Genomic DNA, 21,672 nt, shown 5'->3' on the forward strand with positions numbered 1-21,672 from the left:
GATACTTTAATGGTTTCCTGTGGAAATAAGCTTAGTCTTTTCTAGGATCTCCTTTTAGTAGACCTTGTACCAGTGAACTGTACCGTAATGAAACTGCACCTTTACCTATGCAAACTTCTAATAAAGTCTTCAATCAATCAATCAATCAATCAATCCCAGTCGTTTCTTTTGGGCCTTGTTTACATAGACCTGGTTGCTTGTTTTGCTCGCAAAATCTGGCAACACTGATTTAGGCATAACCGAACCGAACCCTGAAGCACTGCACTGCTGGTTTGGTTTAACGAAGTACGCAAAACGCATTATCAGTCTATCAGTGTATACAGAACAGAAGTCGAATCCCGACTTGATTAGTTTTGGAAAGATCCAGCCTAAAAGAAGCTGAAACAAAGTTACTTCGTCTTCGTGTGAGGAATGCTGCCAGTTTAATGTGCCATGTTTTGCAGCAGCCTGACCTGCAGCCCTGGCTGAAAGAGAGAGTGCATGCCTCTGGTCCGGCTGCTATCCGCTTGCCAAAGTTTATAAAACAACAGTGAGCATCATTATAAAGCAACACTCGTTGACGTCATTACGCCTCGCTGTTACGGTGAGTGTTTATTATTAACATGAATAACCCATGTGACATTCTTAACAGCTCAATAAAACGCTGCTGGAGTTAATTCATTACTATCCTTATCTCTTAGAACAGAGTCAGACTGTCATCAATCTTCTCACAACCCCATGGGAGCGTTCTGCCCCAATACATCAGCCATTTACATAGCCTACCTAAGTCCATGTGATTTTATTGTAGCCATACTGTAGTGTTGTAGAGATAGGGGAACATAATAGAGGGAATCAGATTTAGCAGTAGCCTAATAGTTGACTTGGCATTTGTAGCAGGCTACAGTTGACATAGGCTTTATGAGGTATTTAGAGGCTAGCCTACTTCCTAGAGTGAGACTGTTGTTTTAGAATGTAACTTTTAGTTGGTCTAATATATCTCAAGTTTTAAACCAAGAGCTTCAGGTGATTGTTTGTGTGCCACTGACTGAAACGATGAAGCGTTGCTGCCATGTTAACAAATGGTATGTTATGGCTGCCTTTTTAGCCATGGGATCTGTGGCAGTCATTGTTGGCTTGTGGACTGTTGCCCTCACAGGCAGCTTTGTCGTCAAACCTCCATGGCAAAGGTAGGACATTGCTATTTCCTCCCAGACTGGTCTGACCAGGTACTTTTTAAGATTCTAGCAGAGATTTCCACACTATATAAATGTATTTGAATACATTTACCTCTGATGTGCTCATCTAAATCATAAAAGGTACTTTTATGAAAAGCGATCAGTTTACTGAAAACTACTACTTTTGTAAAATAATAGGCTACTAATAATAATATATAATAATCATCATCATTATGTTTACTAATACGTTTAGAAGAATAGTCAATATAAAATTATAAAAAGTTCAATTATTTAAATATTGAACAAAATATTGATCGTAGAGTAACTGCAGTCTGTGAACTGGATTAAATACTGTACCTTTTAATCCATGTTTATTGATAATGGCAGCAGTTTTCACCCTGAAAGCTGTTTTTTTCTTTTCTTATTCGTACATTTCTTACAGACATCGTCTCCCAACTACGTTGGTCCCACTTCACTACAATGTGACCCTGTGGCCTCGCCTGACCCCTCACTCCACCGTCCATCATTTCACAGGTGAGGAATTTTGCACTTGTAGCCTACATTTATAATTTAGATCGGGGAGAGCATCTGTGTCATTTCAGACTTTATCGCTTATACATTATTTTATACTTTGGATATAAAAAAATAAACTTTGGATATCTTTTTTGAAAGAGTTTGTAGATCTGCTATTTTTGAAAAATCTTGATCATTTGTGCAAATCTTGGTATATATTCTTTTAAAGCGAAATTTCTTCTTTGCTTCTGGTGGTCCCTGGAACAAAATATGTGAGGGTCGGAGGCCAAATGCATATCATTTTGGGGTCCTTGACATGAAAAAGTATGGGCACCACTAACATAGCAACAATTGTTTCCCATTTTCCCAGAAAATTGCTTTAGAAGACATTTTGTAAAATTGGCTTCAGGTCTTATGGGTTAAAAATCATCAAGATTTGTGTTAATATAAAGCTGTAAATGAAGGGGTAGGGCATTATGGGCTCTATTTTCGTCCATGCCTTAAGGTGGTTGCACACTGCTGCGTTTTTCGTTGCGAAATGCGTTTTTCAGGGCAAGGAGAGAGAGAGAGATATAGAGAGCAAGGGACCGAGTGGTGCGTGAAACGGGCGGCAGTGTGCAAACGTGACTGACATAACGTGAGGTTGATTTTTTTATTTGCGTGCTCCGAAATTCAGTCCGATATTCGCCCCGAAAAACGCAGCAGTGTGCAACCAGCTTTACTCCTTATGCCTAAACGTCTTTGCCTCTTTTACTAATTTGAAAAACATTTTAAAATACTTCAAATAGCCGATCTACAAGCTCACAGCATGTCAATGCAGATCGGCTAGTTAAACTATTTTAAAATGTTTTTCAAAAAAAAAATCGAAAAAAAAAAAAGTAAGTTGAGGGATAAGAGGCGTGGATGAAAATATAGCTGTTTAAGCGTTAGCTTCTATCTGCTCCTTTTTCAACACATTTATGATTTATTGTTCATTACGATCGTTGGATCTGTTTTTAATATTTTATTTGTATTATTATTATTATTATTATTATTATTTAATGGGTTACAATGAAAGCGTCACTGATGCCTGTGTCACTGATGCAGCATCATGCGAGTCCGCCTGTTCATATCTTCTGTTTAATTCGTTTAAAGGTTTATAAATGGTCTGTGGTCCTATACTGTACACTGCAATACACGTTTGAAATCTTTTCTGCATTGTTCCAACTGATTTTCAGTGATCTGTTCCAAGCTACGATGCTCCAAAATAGAACAGCGCTCTGAAAGATGTGTCAACAGGTTTTGACGCCTCCGGTATGGCCAGTTATATCCATTGTAAACAATGGGTGCGTTTGATGACGCAAGTGTCTGACACGTTCAGTGTGTCAGGGCCTTGACACAATGTTCCTCTATTGAAGTTCCGAGCCTTTGACTAGTTGTTTGCGCTGCACGCAAGGTTATTTAAATTGGCGATCGCTCACGAGCATGTGTATGCGCGAGCATGTGCCGATTCTACAAATACCCTCTCAGTGGTTCTCAAACTCTTTCGTGCCAAGGACGAAAGAGTATTTGGCTGTTGACCCCCATCTGAAAATGTTTTGTGCCCGGGAGTGGACCCCCAGAAGAGAACATTATTCAAAATGTTTGAAACACAGAAAAATCTTGATAGACAACACTTTCAAGATTTTTAAGCTTGTATAATTATCTGCCAAGAGATTTTCAGAAAACGAAGAGTTTTCTGAAAAACGTATGTTGTTACATATATATAGCTAAAATCTAAAATGACACAGATGCTTTCCCAGTTCTAATGGATGGTTCAAGTTTCAATCAGAACCTCTTAATGGCTGAGGGAATCATTGGCCTACACTTTTTTGTTTGCTCCACACCTGAATGAAGAGGTAATGATTTGTTAACAGCCCTCAGTGTAAAGATAGCAGATTATCATCATCTTCTGTCATTGCATTAACACTTCCATGCATTCCAGGTCATTCTATGGTGGAGTTTGAGTGTGTGGAACCGACCAATCTGATTTTGATCCATTCTAATCGTCTGGTCTACAACTACAACACAGTCAGTCTCACAACTAAAGGTACAGTACATACACTTGTAAAATGCCCCAGGGCAACAAGCGACCTTGCCCTAAAGGGCGTGGTCGCGCCATGTCTTGGCCTTCTGGCCAGTGATGTATATCTGACCAGTTACCCATATATGGAGACCCCTGGTTCCCATATATGGAGATCCATGTACTGTATATGGAGATATGCTCTTATAAGTTATCAAAAAGTGTACACGTTCAAACAGACGGAGACATGATGTGCCGTTTCACATCCTAAACTGCGACCTTCGGTCGCAAATAATGGTATGAAATGTAAAACATTTTAGGACTCAAGAGTGTCCTACTAGGATGGATGGATGGAATAAAGTCGGAAAAGTACTATATATAGTCTGGTTGCAGGGGCAACCACACTAATTATGGTGAAAACAATGTTTCCGTGGCTCTATTTCTTTTTCCCCTTCAGGTGAAAGGTCTGCTCCTGGGATTAAGTCTAGCTCGCTGGAGCGTGCCACTCAGTATCTAGTGTTAGAGTTGAAAGGTAAACTGGCCAGGGGACAGAGGTACCAACTGCACACTGAGTTCACCGGAGAGCTGGCAGATGACCTGGCCGGTTTGTACCTCAGTGAATATGAAGAAGATGGGGTCAAAAGGTGAGGTAATGTTTTTTCTTTGTGTGTTTTAAGGACCGTCCTCACCAATTATGATAACTACAAATATACCTATATAATGATAACGATGTGAGCATCCACGCTGATGAACGATATCGTTTTGTACAACTGTGAGGCCCAGTACATTTTGGATAGATTGGCTGTCGTTCATCAAATCATTCTGAAAGTGATCCCAGCGATATCGTTCACCACTATCGTCGTCGTTGTGGACTGGATTCTTTAAATTGATATATTTATAGTTATCGTTCTCTGCGCTTACAATCACAAGAGTAACTGTTGACCATGAGCCAAACATTGAAAAGAAATTTTATTTCACTGTCCCAATATTCAAAGAATCATAGATTCCTATGTGATGCTTTTTAGACGCTAGGCTTAAAATAGAGCTCCTACTATTGATACTGTCTATAAAATGTTGTACGATGTCAAATAATCAAACAAACTCATATTCTAATATACTGTATTCCACTGGGTTTGTTTTTAACCCCTGGCTTAACCCATGAGTGAAATGGTGATAGAAACTCCCCATACTGTACATTGTGTAACTGTATACTGTATCCAAATGTGATAAATGGTGACATTTATTCCTTCTACTAAATGCAGAACAGTAAACACACGCTACTCTGTTATCAATGAACGTCAACTTGTTTTACTTCTCTATCTAGAAGTAGAAGTGGAAACTGTCTTTACCTCATAAATATGAGAAATGTACATCTTAAATATCATAAATTCTACATGGAGTTGGCGCATGTATCGGTGACATTTTATGGCTGATTGAGGTAACCATATCTTTGACTGTAATTGTGGAAATGTGTTGTGTAAGAGTGTGTTCTGTACTTTTTATGTTTACAAGTTTAAACTTAAATTAGACTTATTTGGTCCTATGCATCCTGGCAGAATATTCAGAAATGTTTTTGGCCGGCAGTTCCAGTCGGTATGCAGATGTTTGTTTGATTGATTGAATACTTTATTAGAGGTTTGCCTAGGAAAAGGTACAGGACAGTACAGTTCACTGATACAAGGTCAACTAAAAGGATAAACACCACAAGAAAGCTTTTGTTTAAATTGGGGTCCCTCATACTCACACTCATACAACATTAAATGACAGACAAATAGAACACAGCACTAGGCATATCATCGTTCAGTCGGAATAAATTAAAATAAATAGTATTTATAAATAGGTCAGGGGGTTAGAATTGTCAATGTACTGTACAGTACAGTGTTTTCATTTTTAGCTGTTGCTGTTGTGATATTCATTGTTTTGATAATTCTCAGGGTTGTTATCACCTCTCAGATGCATCCAACTAATGCAAGAAAGACGTTTCCCTGTTTTGATGAGCCAGCATTGAAGGCAGTTTTCCACATCACTCTCATTCACTCCCCTGGAACTATAGCTCTGTCCAATGGCATGGAGGAAGGTGAGTGGAATGTGCAAAAACACATGCAATGACAGACAGTGTACCGGCTTTGATGTACTGCAATCCAAATAATCACAGGCACAGTAAGTAACTGTAAGCATATTAGAAGCTACTGTATCTCTGGTACGCAATGCTATTTTAGCCAGACCAACTATTCTCTGCAGGGATGCGCAGAGAATGTTAGAGAGGCAGGGGCTGACATTTCTAAAAGGGCCTTTTGGTGAAAATATCACAGCGCGATGCGTTGTGAGCTATTTTCGGTGCTTGATACCACACTGAACCAAGCATAATCAAGTAAATCCTGGAGATGTGGTGTAACAGCATGGATTTCTACATACTGTAGATAGGGCAATTCTTTCAACATAAGATGCTGCATTCAAGTTCAGGAGAGTTTAGACAAGGCAATTATTTTGAATGCTGCCTTCAGGTATGGCATGGAAAGAAGGCATTTGCATTTCTTTCAGCATAGTAAAAACTGCATTAATGGTCTGGAGAGGGCACTTTTTAGAGACGGATAAAAGGGCAGGGGCTCAAGCCCCCTTTGATGTCTATGTGTGCACGTGCCTGAATAAGAGAGAAATCCTGTCACTCTCATGCAAGCTTGCAACAGGATTTGTTTTAGTGTAACTTCATGCATTTCTTTGACAATAGAACACTTCGGGAGAACAAACAATACAACAAAATAAAAATGTATAATTTGTGCATTCGGTCAAATAAGCAGTAAATGAGCTGAAAATAAACATTCAAAGGAAAGTTCATGATACAATGTATCATTATTGACAATCACATCTAATCATGTGTTTGCCTTCTATGCAGAGGTTGTTAACACAACCATAGATGGAGTGGCAGTGACACAGACCAGGTTTGAGCCTACCGAGAGAATGTCCACTTATCTACTGGCCATCATCGTCTCCGATTATGCCCACCTCAGCTCTAAAGAAGGAGACACATTGGTAACTCTTCATGTATTATGCCCACCTCAGCTCTAAAATAGGAGACATACCGGTACTGGTAACTCTGGCATGATGTCATACCCACATAATAGAGTGAACTTAGACGAGGAGCATGCATCTTCTATGACTAAAATCATGCACATTTGCTGTATACTGTATACTCTGTATCAGTGTTTCTCAACCCATTATTGTGGGGAGGTCCCCGGATGACAGCGAAGTGACAATTTAAGGACTTTTAAGACCTTTTTAATAGCTCTACAACAAACAAAAAAAAGAAAGAAAAGAAAAAGACCATTGCTGCATCAAAAGTAATCAACAAACTACTATAAAAAAACATTGGCCAAATTGTCAAATAATATAAGAAAGAGGCAGCATGTTTATCTGTGGAACCGAGTCAAACAACATGTAATGCCTCAACAAGTGCTTGTCAGGTTGGGGGCTCCCAGTTCAAATATGATCATTTTGGGGGTCACGGCTGAAAAGAACTACTGCTCCATATCAGCATGGCTGCAATTATCTTCTATGACTGAGTCACAGCTGTGCTTACAGTATATCAAATAGTTTACTGTATAATAGCATGAACTTTGCTCCAATAATACACAAGTAATATTGTTACAGATCCGTATATGGGCTCGGAGGAAAGCCATCGAGGACGGACAGGGAGACTATGCCCTCAATATAACTGGACCCATACTGGACTTCTTCGAACAGTACTACAACACCTCCTACCCCCTGTCCAAGTCTGGTGAGGCCCATTCACCACTTCCAACCAGCCGTCAATAATAATTTTGCATTTTTATAGCTCGTCAATATTTTGGGCATGTGCAAGTCAATACTGTAGATCTTGAAAAACATCACAAGGATGCAACTGGGACGTATCATCAGTGATGTAGCCTGAGGTCGACAGGTGTTATCATACACCCTCCCAACAGGTGACCCAGCCAGGGTGATCAAGTCCTGACTTACGTCCCAGTAGCTATCCACAATCAGTCCTATTAGGGGAAGATAGGCTCACTCAATCCGCTGCCCCGGAACTACTCTGCCAGGACTGGGGGATAAACCACTCTGGCACGTGGAAGAACTAGGCTCTATGGGTTGACTCCTGGCCAAGTCTCACCAGGTCCTCTCCTGCTCTCACCAGGTCCAGGATCTGTGCGTTGCACCAGACTTGCGTAAATCTACTATTTTCGCGGCATGACCATAATTTGAGGAAGTTTAAAATGGGGCTTAAAGGAACGACTTCACCCCTTTTCAACCTATCTTCTTCATATAATTGGTCCTCAATAATGCTCATGACAATAATGGTACAATTTTGTCTACGGCCTGTGTCTCATACGAGGGCTGTGAACAGTTCGGAAACCCACCTACCAGTGACATCATCAATGGGGAATCCAAGCTAATAGAAACTGATGGCTTTCTATTCCTGGAAAGTTGGCCTGCTATAGTATAATGGTTGTTTTCACGTTAATAAAAGCGCTTCACGGTGATGTCACTGGTAGGCGAATTTCAGAAATGTCCACAGCCCTCCTACAGTATGAGACAGTATGGACAGGGTAGGAAAATAAATTGTACCATTCTATCATGAGCATTAGTGACTGAGGACCAATTATATAAAGATAGGTTAAGAATGGGTGAAGTCGTCCTTTAAGCCCCATTTTAAACTCAAATGACGGGTGCCATGTGGCCAAAATAGTAGATCTAGTAGATTTAAACCCCAGCATCCATATTGTGGGGAAAACATTTACAGAAAATTGCAGATGTTGGGACGCAGTGTGAGCTTTTAGGTCGGCTATTGTCAACAAAGATATTAATGTACTGTAGAGCGAAAACAGAAAAGACACTAGTACAGAGCCCTGAGAATAGGGTATAAGTGGTTAATCCTGCTCATATGAGGACATTCAGCTCCTCTCTTTGTGCAGTTTGACGTTCATCCATTTGATTTATTCTTACTTCTCCTTCCACCAATGAACACCTGATGATTGATGATTTCACATCAAGCATTTTTATTTACACTATGTGCAGAGGCCATTCAACTGTCAACTATAAGCTCATCCTATGTAACCTAGCATAATCATGTCTTTTCTTCCCCAGTGTTTGGACATAGTATGTTCAAAACAATCATAGTAACCTGCTATATATCACTGCTCAGTTCAACTTGGCCTAGCCTAGAAAGCAGAAGGCGTGTTTCCCTGTCCCCATCCCTGTGTTTTTCTACAGGCAGGTGTCCGGGTGAATTTCACCCAGCGTTAATGATAGAGGGTAAAAATATTCCATGCTCCCACAATTGGCAGTTGACTCTGCCTTCACTGGACTATTCTCACATGTCCCAGGAATGGGTGAACCAAAGGAGAGTCCACCCATTTTATTTTTTTGTAATATATTTTTAAAACAATACCCAATTTTCCCACAAATTCTGCGCCCCATGATAGGGCAGGTCCGCATCAGTGTGCCGACGGGCCGGTATTCCGACACTAAAACTAACCCTAACTCTACCCCTAACCCTAAACGTAACCTCAGTAACCGTACCTCAGTAACTAACCTACCGACGCTAGTCGGAACAGCGGCCCGTCGGGATAGTGAGCGGACCCCTGATAGGGCTTCCCCATGATAGGGCTTCCCTATGATATCTGTTTTTCGTTTTTGCCATGTAATGTTGTACTCTACTATATTTTCAATAAGAAATATTTTTTATGGAATATATTATATCAGGTAAAATCTAACCGGCGTTAATGATGGTGTGACCAAAAAAAGCATTAGTGTTCTATGGTTAATGGGCTGGACAATGATTTTATGCTTTACAGATCAAATAGCTCTTCCAGACTTCTATTATGGGGCGATGGAGAACTGGGGTTTGGTCACATACAGGGAAACCACTCTACTCTATGACCCCCTCACCTCCTCCAATAGAAACAAAGAGACCACTGCCACCATTATTGCTCATGAACTGGCCCACATGGTAAGATGATTTGTGTTTATTAATTAATTAGACAATTGTTGTTGTTTGTTTGAAGCGGTGAAAGCCGCTTCCAAGGAGTGGCTTTGTCCGTCCCGTACATGTTTTTGCCAGACCCATGAAATGGGTAGGCCTACATAAGCAAATGTCGGTCTGTCCGGGTTTTCTATATAAAGGGTATATATGATGATGACATGATGATGACATGCCTACAAAAGGCATGATGTCATAAATGATGATGACAGACAGGGGGTCTGGCACAACCAGGTTGACCTGGTCTAGTTTTTGAGGATCCCCATAGATTCTCAAGGAGTGGCTTTGTCTGTCCCGTACATGTCCCGTGCATGCAGAATTGAGGATTGGTCAAGCTTCACATGACAATTTGGCCCTCCAGACAAAATCATTCAGAATTCAGAATTCATAAAAATATAGAACTAAAGCACATAGAAAGTATAGATCTAGAACACAGAATGTATAGATCTAGAACACAGATTTCATAGCTCTAGAACACATAGAATAAAAATTCACCGCTTCACTTCGAACGGAGGTTTGATTTTTTAAATTATTAATCAATCTAGGACAGGGGTCTTCCAACATTTCTCAGGCCAAGTTCCCCTAAGCTGAGAGCGAGGTGAAGCAGGGAACCCCACTACATTGTGTTGCAGATTAAACCTTTTCATAGATTTCATAGATACAGTAGCTTCATTTATAGACTATCAGTGTTGTGTGAACCAATGTTTTTTGTTTTCTTCAGACATTTAACCACTGAAACCCTCAATACTTAGTAAACTTGACTTTTGGCTCTGTACTTGATCTGCTCTTTTCTTTCACTCTACACCAAAAAGAGTTTTTTCCGCATCTTGCTCTGCGAGGCGTTGTGTGTTTGTATATCTAGTATTTTTGGCTAATGTTCCCCTCAGAATAGGAATTCTGCAGTTGAAATGGTACAAAAAGAATCCATATCACACAAAGAAGACTTCTGTTGAAGACCCCTGATCTAGGATATATCCCTCTGTCTGTCTGTCTGTCTGTCTGTCTGTCTGTCTGTCTGTCTGTCTGTCTGTCTGTCTGTCCGTTTTCATTGATTCAGTGGCTGACTGTCATTACTGTTTTCCTGCCCAGTGGTTTGGTAACCTGGTGACTCTGAGGTGGTGGAATGAGGTGTGGCTCAACGAAGGCTTTGCTTCCTACGTCGCCTATCTGGGAGCCGACAAAGCTGAACCACAATGGAACGTGGTATGAATTATGGTGGATTAAACAAAATGACCTGTGTGTGTGTGTGTGTGTGTGTGTGTGTGTGTGTGTGTGTGTGTGTGTGTGTGTGTGTGTGCGTGTGCGCGTGTGTGTGTGTGTGTGTGTGTGTGTGTGTGTGTGTGTGTGTGTGCGTGCGTGCGTGCGTGCGTGCGTGCGTGCGCGTGCGTGCGTGTGCGTGTGTGTGTGTGTCAGTGTTGCCATGTCTGCTTATTATAAGCGACTTTGGGCTTGTTTTTCTTTAAATCTGCTTGTAAATAGTTTTTGAATATTGCCATGGACCCTCAAACCAGATTTGTTTTATTAAAATGTTTCAAATGATACTGAAAATGTTTGACTTTTTTTCAAGATTTCTTTTTTGAAAATGGCAGATATGCAAGCTTGCTAGCTTGTAGATCGGCTATTTTCAAATATCCGATACATATAGGTTTAAAGTGTAATAATAGTCTAATAGTCGCTTCTTTTGGGTTTTTTTTTCTTTAGCAAAATCTGGCAACACTATTGTGTGTGTGTGTGTGTGTGTGTGTGTGTGTGTGTGTGTGTGTGTGTGTGTGTGTGTGTGTGTGTGTGTGTGTGTGTGTGTCTCTCTCTGTAAAACACTTTAGCTAAGCCAAATATTTAAGAGTGCTGTATGCATAAACTAGACTTGAATTCACACAGTAAATATCATTGATATCATTTAAATAGAGACTTACTATACATCTGTTCCATCCAGAAAGACTTGATAGTATTGGACGATGTCCAAACAGTGTTTGCTGTGGACGCCCTTGCCTCCTCTCACCCCCTGTCCTCCAAGGAAGAAGACATTGTCCTGCCACACCAGATCAGTGCGCAGTTTGATACCATCTCATACAGTAAGGTACGAGAAGCAGTTTGATACCATCTCATACAGTAAGGTACACAAAGCAGTTTGATACCATCTCATACAGTAAGGTACAAGAAGCAGTTTGATACCATCTCAGAGGAGGAGCTCAAGCAATGTTCAAGTATGTTACAGTAAAAAAAAAAAGGTATAAGAAAAGCATTATAATGAGGTATAGAGATGAAGAGACACAGTAACAATTTAGAGTATATAAAGTATACTATCGTTTTTGGGACCTTTTCTTTTGCTTTTGAGAATTATATAAAAAAAATCATGAGTTTATAGAAATTCATACAATGTTTGGTATATGAGATACAGAAATCTGTATCTCATAGCTGAAATAGCTGATCTACAAGCTCACAACACATTGTCCTCTTGTCATTTTCTCGCCCCCTGACCCAAGGGGACAAATACTGTAAAGGCTGGGTAATTGTATGTGATAATGAAGATGACATACTATCATTGTTGTGACAGAATGCAGCAACATCCTAAAACTTCCATCTGCGTTAACGTAACTTGACATGTGTCTTTTTCTGTTTTTCTCTCTGCTCCCTCCCCCCTCTTTCTTTCCTGAAAACAATGATGATGGATCTTGCTCAAAAACTAATTTCACTTTCACTGAAATTGGTGAAAGTGTAAAACCAGTGATATAAAAAAAATGTAATTACATTTGCAGGCTCTCAGAGTAAAAAGAAAAATCAAACCTCGGTTCGAAGTGGAGCGGTGAATTTGAGCAGCTGTACCCTATGTGAGTGAGTGAGTGAGTGAGTGTAAACTGTGCCTGTGAGTGAGTGGTGAGTGTGCCTGGCCTGCACAAAACAGCGCCCCTCCTTTAACTAGTGTGTTGTGTGTGGCCACTCAAGGTATTGCCCAGGCTACGGACACGGCCAGCCAGCCAGCCAGCCACCCAGCCAGCCACCCAGCCAGCCACCCAGCCACATACCCACGGATATACCTGTTCATTGGGAGCGCTTTCACCGCTCCAAAAAAGAAAAGCACAAGGATTTTACGGTGTAACTTTCAGTTCCTTTCTCTTTCTCTTCAGGGTGCAGCAGTTCTGAGGATGTTGTCAGATTTCTTATCAGAACAAGTCTTTGTCCATGGTCTCAGCGTATGTATTGAATGTTAAGTTACTGTACACTACAGCATTGTATGTATATACTGACTGTATGTTTATACAGTATATAATAGAAATGTGAATGAGGACTTGAACCTGAATGATGGTATTATTACTGCCTTAGTCACCAGTGATCCCATAATAGCATACTGAGATGTGATGCATTCTTCCCCAGAGCTACCTAAATCATTTTGCCTATGGCAACACAGCAGGCACAGACTTGTGGGACCATCTACAAATGGTAAGAACCTTTGACTTGCAAACTAATCCCTACTACTACATTAAACAACTTGAGAGAATATTTGTGTTTCAAAACTATTCAACACATTTTTATTTTTTACGTTTCTAAATGTCTGTACGGTAGTTTATCTATTTTCAAATAGCCGAAGTTTAAAATACATTTTGAATTATTGCAAATCTTTCTGGGGATCCCCCTCAAAGACCCCTGGGGGTCCCTGAACACCACTTTGAGAACCAATGCCCTACAGAAGTTGAACACTGTACTTCCCAAATAAATGGATGATGAAGCTACTGTGGCCTTAAATCATCCTTCTCTTTACAAAGGACATCTGCTGTCATGTTTCCTCCATAGGCGGTAGATGCCAATGGTATGAAGCTTCCTGCTGGGGTTAATGATATCATGAGAGGCTGGGTCTCTCAGATGGGCTTCCCTGTGGTCACCATAGATACCTCTACAGGAGCATTGTCTCAGAAGCATTTAATACTGGACCCAGAACCTGATGTCCCATATAAGTATGTTGTATGCATGACCACATCTCAGTAAAAAAATACAAACCTTGTGTTCACACCGGGCGTGAAGTAGAATCTTTCGCCCTTGCTTGACTCATGCACGCTTAATCGTGCCACGTGCATCACGCCATGTCATTCTCAGCCAATTGCGAATTTGCACCGGTCTTTGCATTGACTTTCTAATCGTGCTGTGAAAGAAATGCGAGACTTTGTGTGTATGTCCATGTGTGTATGTCCATGCAAAATGTACGGTCCATCAAATAATTATTGTCCCTTTTCTGATTGGACAATATAATGATGAGACGATGTGGGTCTATCATCATCACCAGCACCGCTCACTTCACATTTGTGTGTGATTCTTTTTCTGCTGTGTTGACACATGCTTTTAATGTACATATTTTGACCAGATCCACATAGACATTCATTTATTCTTCCCTTTTACTTCTTCCTTCACCCACCCATTCACCCTTTCCTGATTTACAACAACATGATAAGGAACACAATTTGAATCACTTTCTCTCTGACAGTAATCACTCAGACTCACTAACCTTATTTGGGGATTAATTGAATACACAGGACCATGATGGAAACAAGCCCTTAGTACCGTACATGTTATATTATAAAAGAAAACATGAATGAATGACTTACACATATGTGTTTGTTGTCAGCAATGTGTGGCTGATTCCCATTAGATGGATGAAGTCAGGAAAGGTTCAAGAAGACTCTTGGCTGATGGAGAAGTCAGGTATGAACATACACCAACATGTACTATTTTGGTTCCTGTCTTCATGCTAGGCTGACAACTATAAAACAGAGAGACAGTGTGTTTTGGACATTTACTTACAAACTCAGCAGGTTTGGAGTTCATCTGAAACAGTCTGATGTACAGTATAATGTAACACAATGCATAATACAGTACCTCAGCGTTCTTGCATACTGTTGTTTTCTGCTATACATACACAATGTGTGTACACATGGGACATTGCATAATCAAAGACTGCAGTCATTAGTAGATGCCCAGCCTTCCCACAGCGAATGAAATGAATACATTTTGCCAAATTGACAGTTCATCGACAAATGAGACTGGGAGGTCCAGGGGCGTCATAGGGGTGGAGAAAAATGGGACTGAATTACTAGGTGGAGGGGCCTTAATTATTGTATACTTTAGCTATTGAAAAATAGCAGATCTACAAGCTATTTTTCAATAGTTAAAGTACCCAGGGCCCAGAATTTGGTGCGACACCCCTGGGGAGGTCAAAGGGGCGTTGTAGGTTGCAGATCCGGTCTGTGTGCTTTAATATGTTCCAATTACCGAGTCAGTAGGAGGGCTCTAGACCGGATCTGAGCTCTGGGCAGTAAATAGAAACCGTTTCCCGCGAATCTCACAATGGTCTGGATATTTAGTCCGAGGATATTTAGTCCGAGAGGACTCTAATTCCCAGGAGACCCCCGGGAGAGGTGGGATGTCTGCATAATGCATTATCTTTCTATGTTTACAGTATATTGCTCTCTTCACAGTTCACACTATCTGTATTTCTCTTTCAGGGGTAAACAGAGAGATGAGGACTGGTGGTGATTGGGTTCTGGCCAACATTAATGTGACTGGCTATTATAGAGTGAACTATGATCTTGGCAACTGGGAAAGACTCCTCACACAACTCAACACAGACCACCAGGTGCACACAATAGTTTCATTTCCAAACCACAGATCAAGAACTATTTGAGATCATCTCCAGACATAGCCACCCTGCAATTAGGGATGGGTATCGTTCACCTTTGAATCGATACGATACCTTTTTCGATACCTGGGAATCGATACGATACCATTTTCGAAACCATTTTCGATACTTTTTATTTAAGTTTAACTTCAACGCGGAAAGAGTGGTGACTCGCTTCTGCGGTAGAGCAGAGGTGATGATGATGATCACAGTGTGGCGGAGCGGAGAGTATAGACGTTGGATAATCATCATAATAATAAACATTATAGGCTATTGTCGGCTATTTTCCACAGTAACGAGTGTAGCCTACTAAAGCAGTCATTAAACTCTCAGTAGCCCAACTGTTACAGATGCGACCGGCCAGTGGTGCGTTCCAGAGTATCAAAACGAGGTATCGTTCGTTTTTACGTGAACCGATACCCGATAGTATCGACGTCAAGCGATCGATACCATTAAAAGTATCGCAGACGATACCCATCCCTACCTGCAATGCATTTATGTTTTACTTTTAGTGTATTTCATACAATGGGTAATTTTAGACAAAGATTAAATGCAAGGTTAATTGATTTAATTCCCCTTTTTTTCATGTTCCACATCTAAAACATTTCTGTTGCCACTATTGTCCCCACATCCTGTTTGATCAACAAGAGAATGTTTAGCAGGTTATTCCAATGATCAACTAGAGAATGTTTTGCAGGTTATTCCTGTGATCAACAGGGCACAACTGGTGGATGATGCTTTCAATCTGGCCAGGTAAGTTACAGTGTCTAAAGGTAACTCTTAACCACCGAGATTCGGCCACATTTTGCCGTCGGAACGGTTGAAAAGCACCTTGACAGTTATCGACGTGTCGCTGGGAAACTTAACTTTTTTGGACAGTTTTGATCAGTCGTCCTTGCCCTGTCTGGAGTGAAGGGGTTTTTTCTTTGGTGAGAGAAAAGAGTGTAACAAGCGACCACATCTATGAAAACAAGCCCAAAAGAAGCAACCCTTTTCACCACTTGAGCTCTAGTAAATCAGCTATTTAAAAAAGAATCTTGAAAGCAAGGCCAAATAAGCAGCTACACTTCAGAAACAAGCCCAAACTAAGGCAACCCGCAACTACGAATGTTTACAAGGGACTTTACAGGAAAACAAGACCAAATCGCTTATAATAAGAGGAGCAAAACATACACTATTGGAGTGCTCATAAAGACCTCCTTTACGAGACATTGATTGATAGGCTACTACAGAGCCACGCTGTAAAACAATAAAAATCACACTTAGTGTGAAGTGAGCGGTGTGTGTGTGTGTGTGTGTGTGTGTGTGTGTGTGTGTGTGTGTGTGTGTGTGTGTGTCTATTTGCCAGGAGTTGCAAACCGCTGGACTGATAAACATTTGTTGTGCATGCTGCCAGTAGGCCAACTTAGTCACCCTCATCAGTCATCATCCCTTAGTTTCCTCATTGATGATCATGAAAGTAATATGAATTGACATCTCCATCCAAATAATGTGACTGTTCCTCCAGGGCCTCCTTGCTTTCCACTACTCTAGCCCTGAGGACCACCCTGTATCTAGATGGAGAAACACAATACATGCCCTGGCAGTCTGCGCTGAATAATATGCACTATTACTACAGAATGTTGGACCGCACGGAAGTCTACAGGCCTATGCAGGTATAATATTAATATCTGTCCTCTCTGTGGTGGCAGAAATGTATAGAGTAACAAATATGTGTATTATGTACTAGTTTTCCTTCCATTCAATCTCATTGAATGGATGGTCAACCAGCCAGTGCACATGCTAATTCAACTCGACTACAGCTGTCAATCTTAACAGCTGAGTTGTCTCACCCACGCTTACTCTCTCACTCTGTCAGCGAATGTGTATCTTTAGGACATATCCTTATGTACATATCCATGTTAGAATAGCATCTCTGTCAGAATGGACTATAAGAGCTGTATGAGAATGAGGCAGAGAGGCTTCTGCCCCACAGGGCAAAGCTCTAACCCTACCCCTAACCCAGGGCAAAGCTCTGGCCAACGTAACCTCAGTAAAACTATGCCTAAACCTAGCCTTATTCCTACACTTAACCTGAGTAAACCATAAACCATATGCTTAACCATAAACCTATTCCCATTAAAACATACAAGAACCACTGGGGACGAGCGGTCTGCGAAGAAATTGGGGGTGAGTGTGTTTTAGGGCGAGTGTTCCGGTTACCGTATGCGTGCATGTGTGAGTGTGTGTGTGCGTGCGTGTGTGTGTGCGCATGCCTGCCTACCTGTGTTTGTGGGTGTGGGCGTGGGCATGGGTCGGTGTATTCGGACACATCTAACCTGATGAAGAATAACTAGAACAATATCAAATGTTTCCAGGACTACATAAAGAAGCTGGTGACTCCTCTCTTCCTGTACTTCAAGAACGTGACATCAGAATGGACGCGAGTTCCAGATGGACACACTGACCAGTAAGTGCTCTGGATGTATTACTTTAACCCAGAGGTTCTCATGCTGTTGGCACCAGTTACATCTTTTGGGAGTCAAGTGTTAATCATTTTTGTCTCTCCCTTATTCTGCAGATACAACCAGGTGAATGCTATTGATATGGCCTGTAAAACAGGAGTGGAAGAATGCCAGAATTTAACCACCACATGGTTCAAACAATGGATGGACACTCATCACAATACGTTAGTAAACCACTCGTATTCTTCCATCTCTGTCTCTGTCATGTCTATCTATTTGGAGGAGACCTGAATGGGCGTCCCTTATATCTAAGAACAATAAGGGACGCCCAAACAAACATAAAACCTCACTGTATATAATGTACAGTCTTTGTATTTTATATTAACCACTTCAACACCAGCATCCATATTCAAAGATGGCAGAAGACAATCTTTTAGCAAAGAGATTTGGTGTAGTCAGAAAAAAGCGGCCAAAGATGACTAAGTGGTTACAACCTGTATTATATATAGTATGTACTGTATATGAGCTGTTTGAAATTGTGAGATGTGTGTCATTGATTGATTCCCCCAAAATAAGGAACAAAGTGTGTCCCTTTATCAGGTCAATAAGGGTCTTTTAGTTTCCAAATAAGGGGACAATTATGTACTGTATTTCAAGGGACGGTTGGTAACCCAAGGTACAATTGCTATTGATTGATCATGTATTATTTTACTGACACTGACGGTTAATGATAAGTTAATCCTGTTGTGTCGCCAGGATTCATCCCAACCTGCGTTCATCGGTGTACTGCAGTGCTGTGGCAGCAGGGGGCGTGGCTGAGTGGGAGTTTGGCTGGGACCGATTTAAGAACGCTACAGTCGCTAGTGAAGCTAGCAAACTGATGCACGCTCTCGCATGTACCAACAACAAAACATTGCTGAAAAGGTGTGTGTGCGTGTGTGTGTGTGTGTGTTCTGCTTGTAGCCAGTCGATCTATTTGAATGAGAATGTGCTTCCTGTACTACCCACACCTGGTGTTGGTTGGTAATATGGCAAACGGAAGTGTATGGCCTATGATGACTGTGAATATGTTCATGTGTGTTATTTACATTCTGAACTGGATTCATGCACTTAGATGTTACTTAGAGTGTATAGGATATCAGAGGAAACTGAAAAAATATTTGGGCCCTTGTCATTTTATAAATGTGGACTCAAATAAAGAATCACAAGTGTGTGTGGGGAGAGCGTGTGTGCGTTTGTGCATGTGGGGGTGTGTGAGTTTGTGTGTTATTAACCCATTAAAACCAAAAAAGCATCTGTGTCATGTTTGATTTTTGCGTTTGGTATTCAAAAATAGTAGATGTACAAGCTCACAGTACATCACTTTGTGCCATACTGCAAGCTTGTACATCTGCTATTTTTAAACATGTTTTGAAATTTTAAAAATCATTAAAGGGTGAGAACTATTGATTTAGAAGGCATTTGTAGAATCGGCCTCAGGTCTTAATGGATGAATGAGTGACTTTGTCTCTTCTGTCCTTCCAGCTATCTCTCCTTCACCTTAAAGCCAGACATGATCCGGAAGCAGGACGCCACTTCAGTCATTGTCTCCATTGCCGGTAACAGAGAGGGGCAAGATCTGGCCTGGGACTTTGTCAGGAAAAACTGGAGACACATGTTTACAGAGTGAGTATTATATACTACTGGCAGGCAGGATAGAGAGGTGTGAGAGAGAGAAAGAGAGATGATGATTTCTTGTTTCAGTTAAAACTTTTGTAACTGTGACCTTTTTTTTTGCACATTAAGAAATTAGGTTTGGAAAATAAATCTAAGCCAGATTCACCTAATAAATATATAACCTCACTTTTGTTTGTTTATTGGGTTTTATTCCATGATGAAGGCCAGTAGGCAACTACAGTATTTATTTTTTCAAAATAAGTTCATCTGTTGAACTGCCAATATTTCAGGTGCTAAGTCACAACTGTATTTTCCCCTAGAGGGTAGGTTAATCACATTGGATGATACGTGATGGTGTAATTTAATAAGTCTCAGACTCTTGAGATTCCGAGTCCATTTGTATAGTGGGGTTCTGCAGCTGGACACAGAGGAAATTAAACTGGGGGGTTTCACCCTTGAACCGTTTTCATTTTGTTTCAGCTATGGAGCAGACTCCTTCAACTTTGCCGACTTGATCAGTGGAGTCACTGAGAGATTCTCTACCGAAACCGAACTGCAGGAGGTTTGTGGTGGAATAATCAACGTAGTGCCTAACTTAGTATTATTATGTCGAAGAAATTATCAATTTTCTATTAACTGTACCTCCATGTCTGTGGCCCTATAGCTTAAGGCCTTTGAAGAGGAGAACGGTGACTTTGGCTCGGCCACGCTGGCTCTGAAACAGGCCTATGAGAGGACCACCGCCAACATCAACTGGCTACACAAGAACAAACAAGACATCTTGGACTGGTTTAACAAACACAATATTGTGAGAGAGAGAGGGTGAGCTCTGGTTAATAGTATAGTACAAAAAAGGGTAATAGATTAGTATAATACATTTGATTGATTGAATACTTTATTAATTAAGTTTGAAAACAACACAACAGTACAGTAATACAAATAAAGGGCGGGGGGGGGGGGGTGCTAAAAGGATAACACAAAAAAAGCCTTGGGGGGTTTGTTTCCATTGTGGTTCATAGTACCACAATATTTAGAACTAGTGACCTGGTCCATTGAGTTCAATGGACAGGTGGCACCATTTTGAGAGGTTTTTCAAGCTATAACTTTCAATGGTGTGATGTCACGTTCTCTTTCTATGTATCTAAATAATGATGTCTATAACATTGGGGACCCCCCACCCTGACAAGCACTTGGAATTGTAGGAATTGTAGGAGTCATTCGTTACATTGAGAAGTAATGAAGTGAGGCATTACATTTAGTTTCCACAGAAACAAAAATGTTGATTACTTTTGACGGAATGAAAAGGTTCATTTTAGAGGTCTTAAAAGACCTTAAATTGTCAATTTAGAGGTGCAGATACCCTGATAAAATTTATACTGTACATAATGGTTTGTGTACTGTTGAGTGAGAATAACATGTTTCACGTTAAGCTACCGGTAATCATCTGGGGACCCCCCTAAAATCACGTGGGGACCCCCCTGGGTCTACTACAGTATTGTGTGTGTAAGGTTGTCTGTGATGTCAGGTTTTTACAGGACGGATGTGGCATCAGCCCTGTAAAAATCCTGGACACCTGATCGTAACTACAAACAAACATAATTAAATAGAAGTCATTATAAAGATTGAACATGCCTTCATTTTGATCGATTGATATTGCTCTGCATTCTTTTTTTCATTGTCATTCTATACTGTACAGCATGTTATCTTTGCATTAAAAATACAATAAAACAATTATTAGAAAACATTAACTACTGTAGGCCTATATGACTATGGGCAATATTTGAATTGTAATTCATGGATTCAAATAAAGAATTAAATGTGTGTGTGTGTGTGTGTGTGTGTGTGTGTGTGTGTGTGTGTGTGTGTGTGTGTGTGTATACTTATACAGTGTATATATATTTATACATGTACATACACAAATCATACTTACGTGTGTGTGTGTGTACAGTGTAGGCCAGGGGTCTTCAATGTTTTCAGGCCAAGGACCCCTTAGCTGAGAGGGAGATAAAGCAGGGACCCCCCCCCACTACATAATGTATACATTTTGTTGCAGATTTTCATCGACTTGTTTGACAGAACTGTCATCAGTCTATGTTGGATTTGTGTTCATGTGTTTTTCAGACATTTAACAATTTAAATCGTTGATTGTTTACTAAGTACATTTTACCTTTCACTCTGTACTT

General features: G+C 40.7%; 1 protein-coding gene across 1 annotated transcript; it reads left to right on the top strand.

The window, feature by feature from the left end:
* Positions 1-284: 284 nt before the first annotated feature.
* LOC308294669 (aminopeptidase N-like) lies at positions 285-20,444 on the top strand. Its single transcript, XM_080737447.1, has 24 exons — positions 285-583; positions 1,085-1,166; positions 1,597-1,688; positions 3,631-3,735; positions 4,166-4,352; positions 5,643-5,785; positions 6,602-6,738; positions 7,357-7,483; positions 9,540-9,694; positions 10,814-10,927; positions 11,658-11,801; positions 12,850-12,915; positions 13,097-13,162; positions 13,514-13,674; positions 14,340-14,416; positions 15,217-15,347; positions 16,087-16,142; positions 16,897-17,044; positions 17,747-17,838; positions 17,950-18,057; positions 18,590-18,757; positions 19,358-19,498; positions 19,970-20,051; positions 20,154-20,444. The coding sequence occupies exons 2-24, from the start codon at positions 1,087-1,089 to the stop codon at positions 20,313-20,315; spliced, it is 2,742 nt and encodes a 913-aa protein (XP_080593573.1). The 5' UTR covers positions 285-583; positions 1,085-1,086; the 3' UTR covers positions 20,316-20,444.
* The last annotated feature ends 1,228 nt before the right edge of the window (positions 20,445-21,672 follow it).

Source organism: Nannobrachium achirus (assembly GCF_963921795.1).
Source record: "Nannobrachium achirus genome assembly, chromosome: 11".
Classification (NCBI taxonomy): domain Eukaryota; kingdom Metazoa; phylum Chordata; class Actinopteri; order Myctophiformes; family Myctophidae; genus Nannobrachium; species Nannobrachium achirus.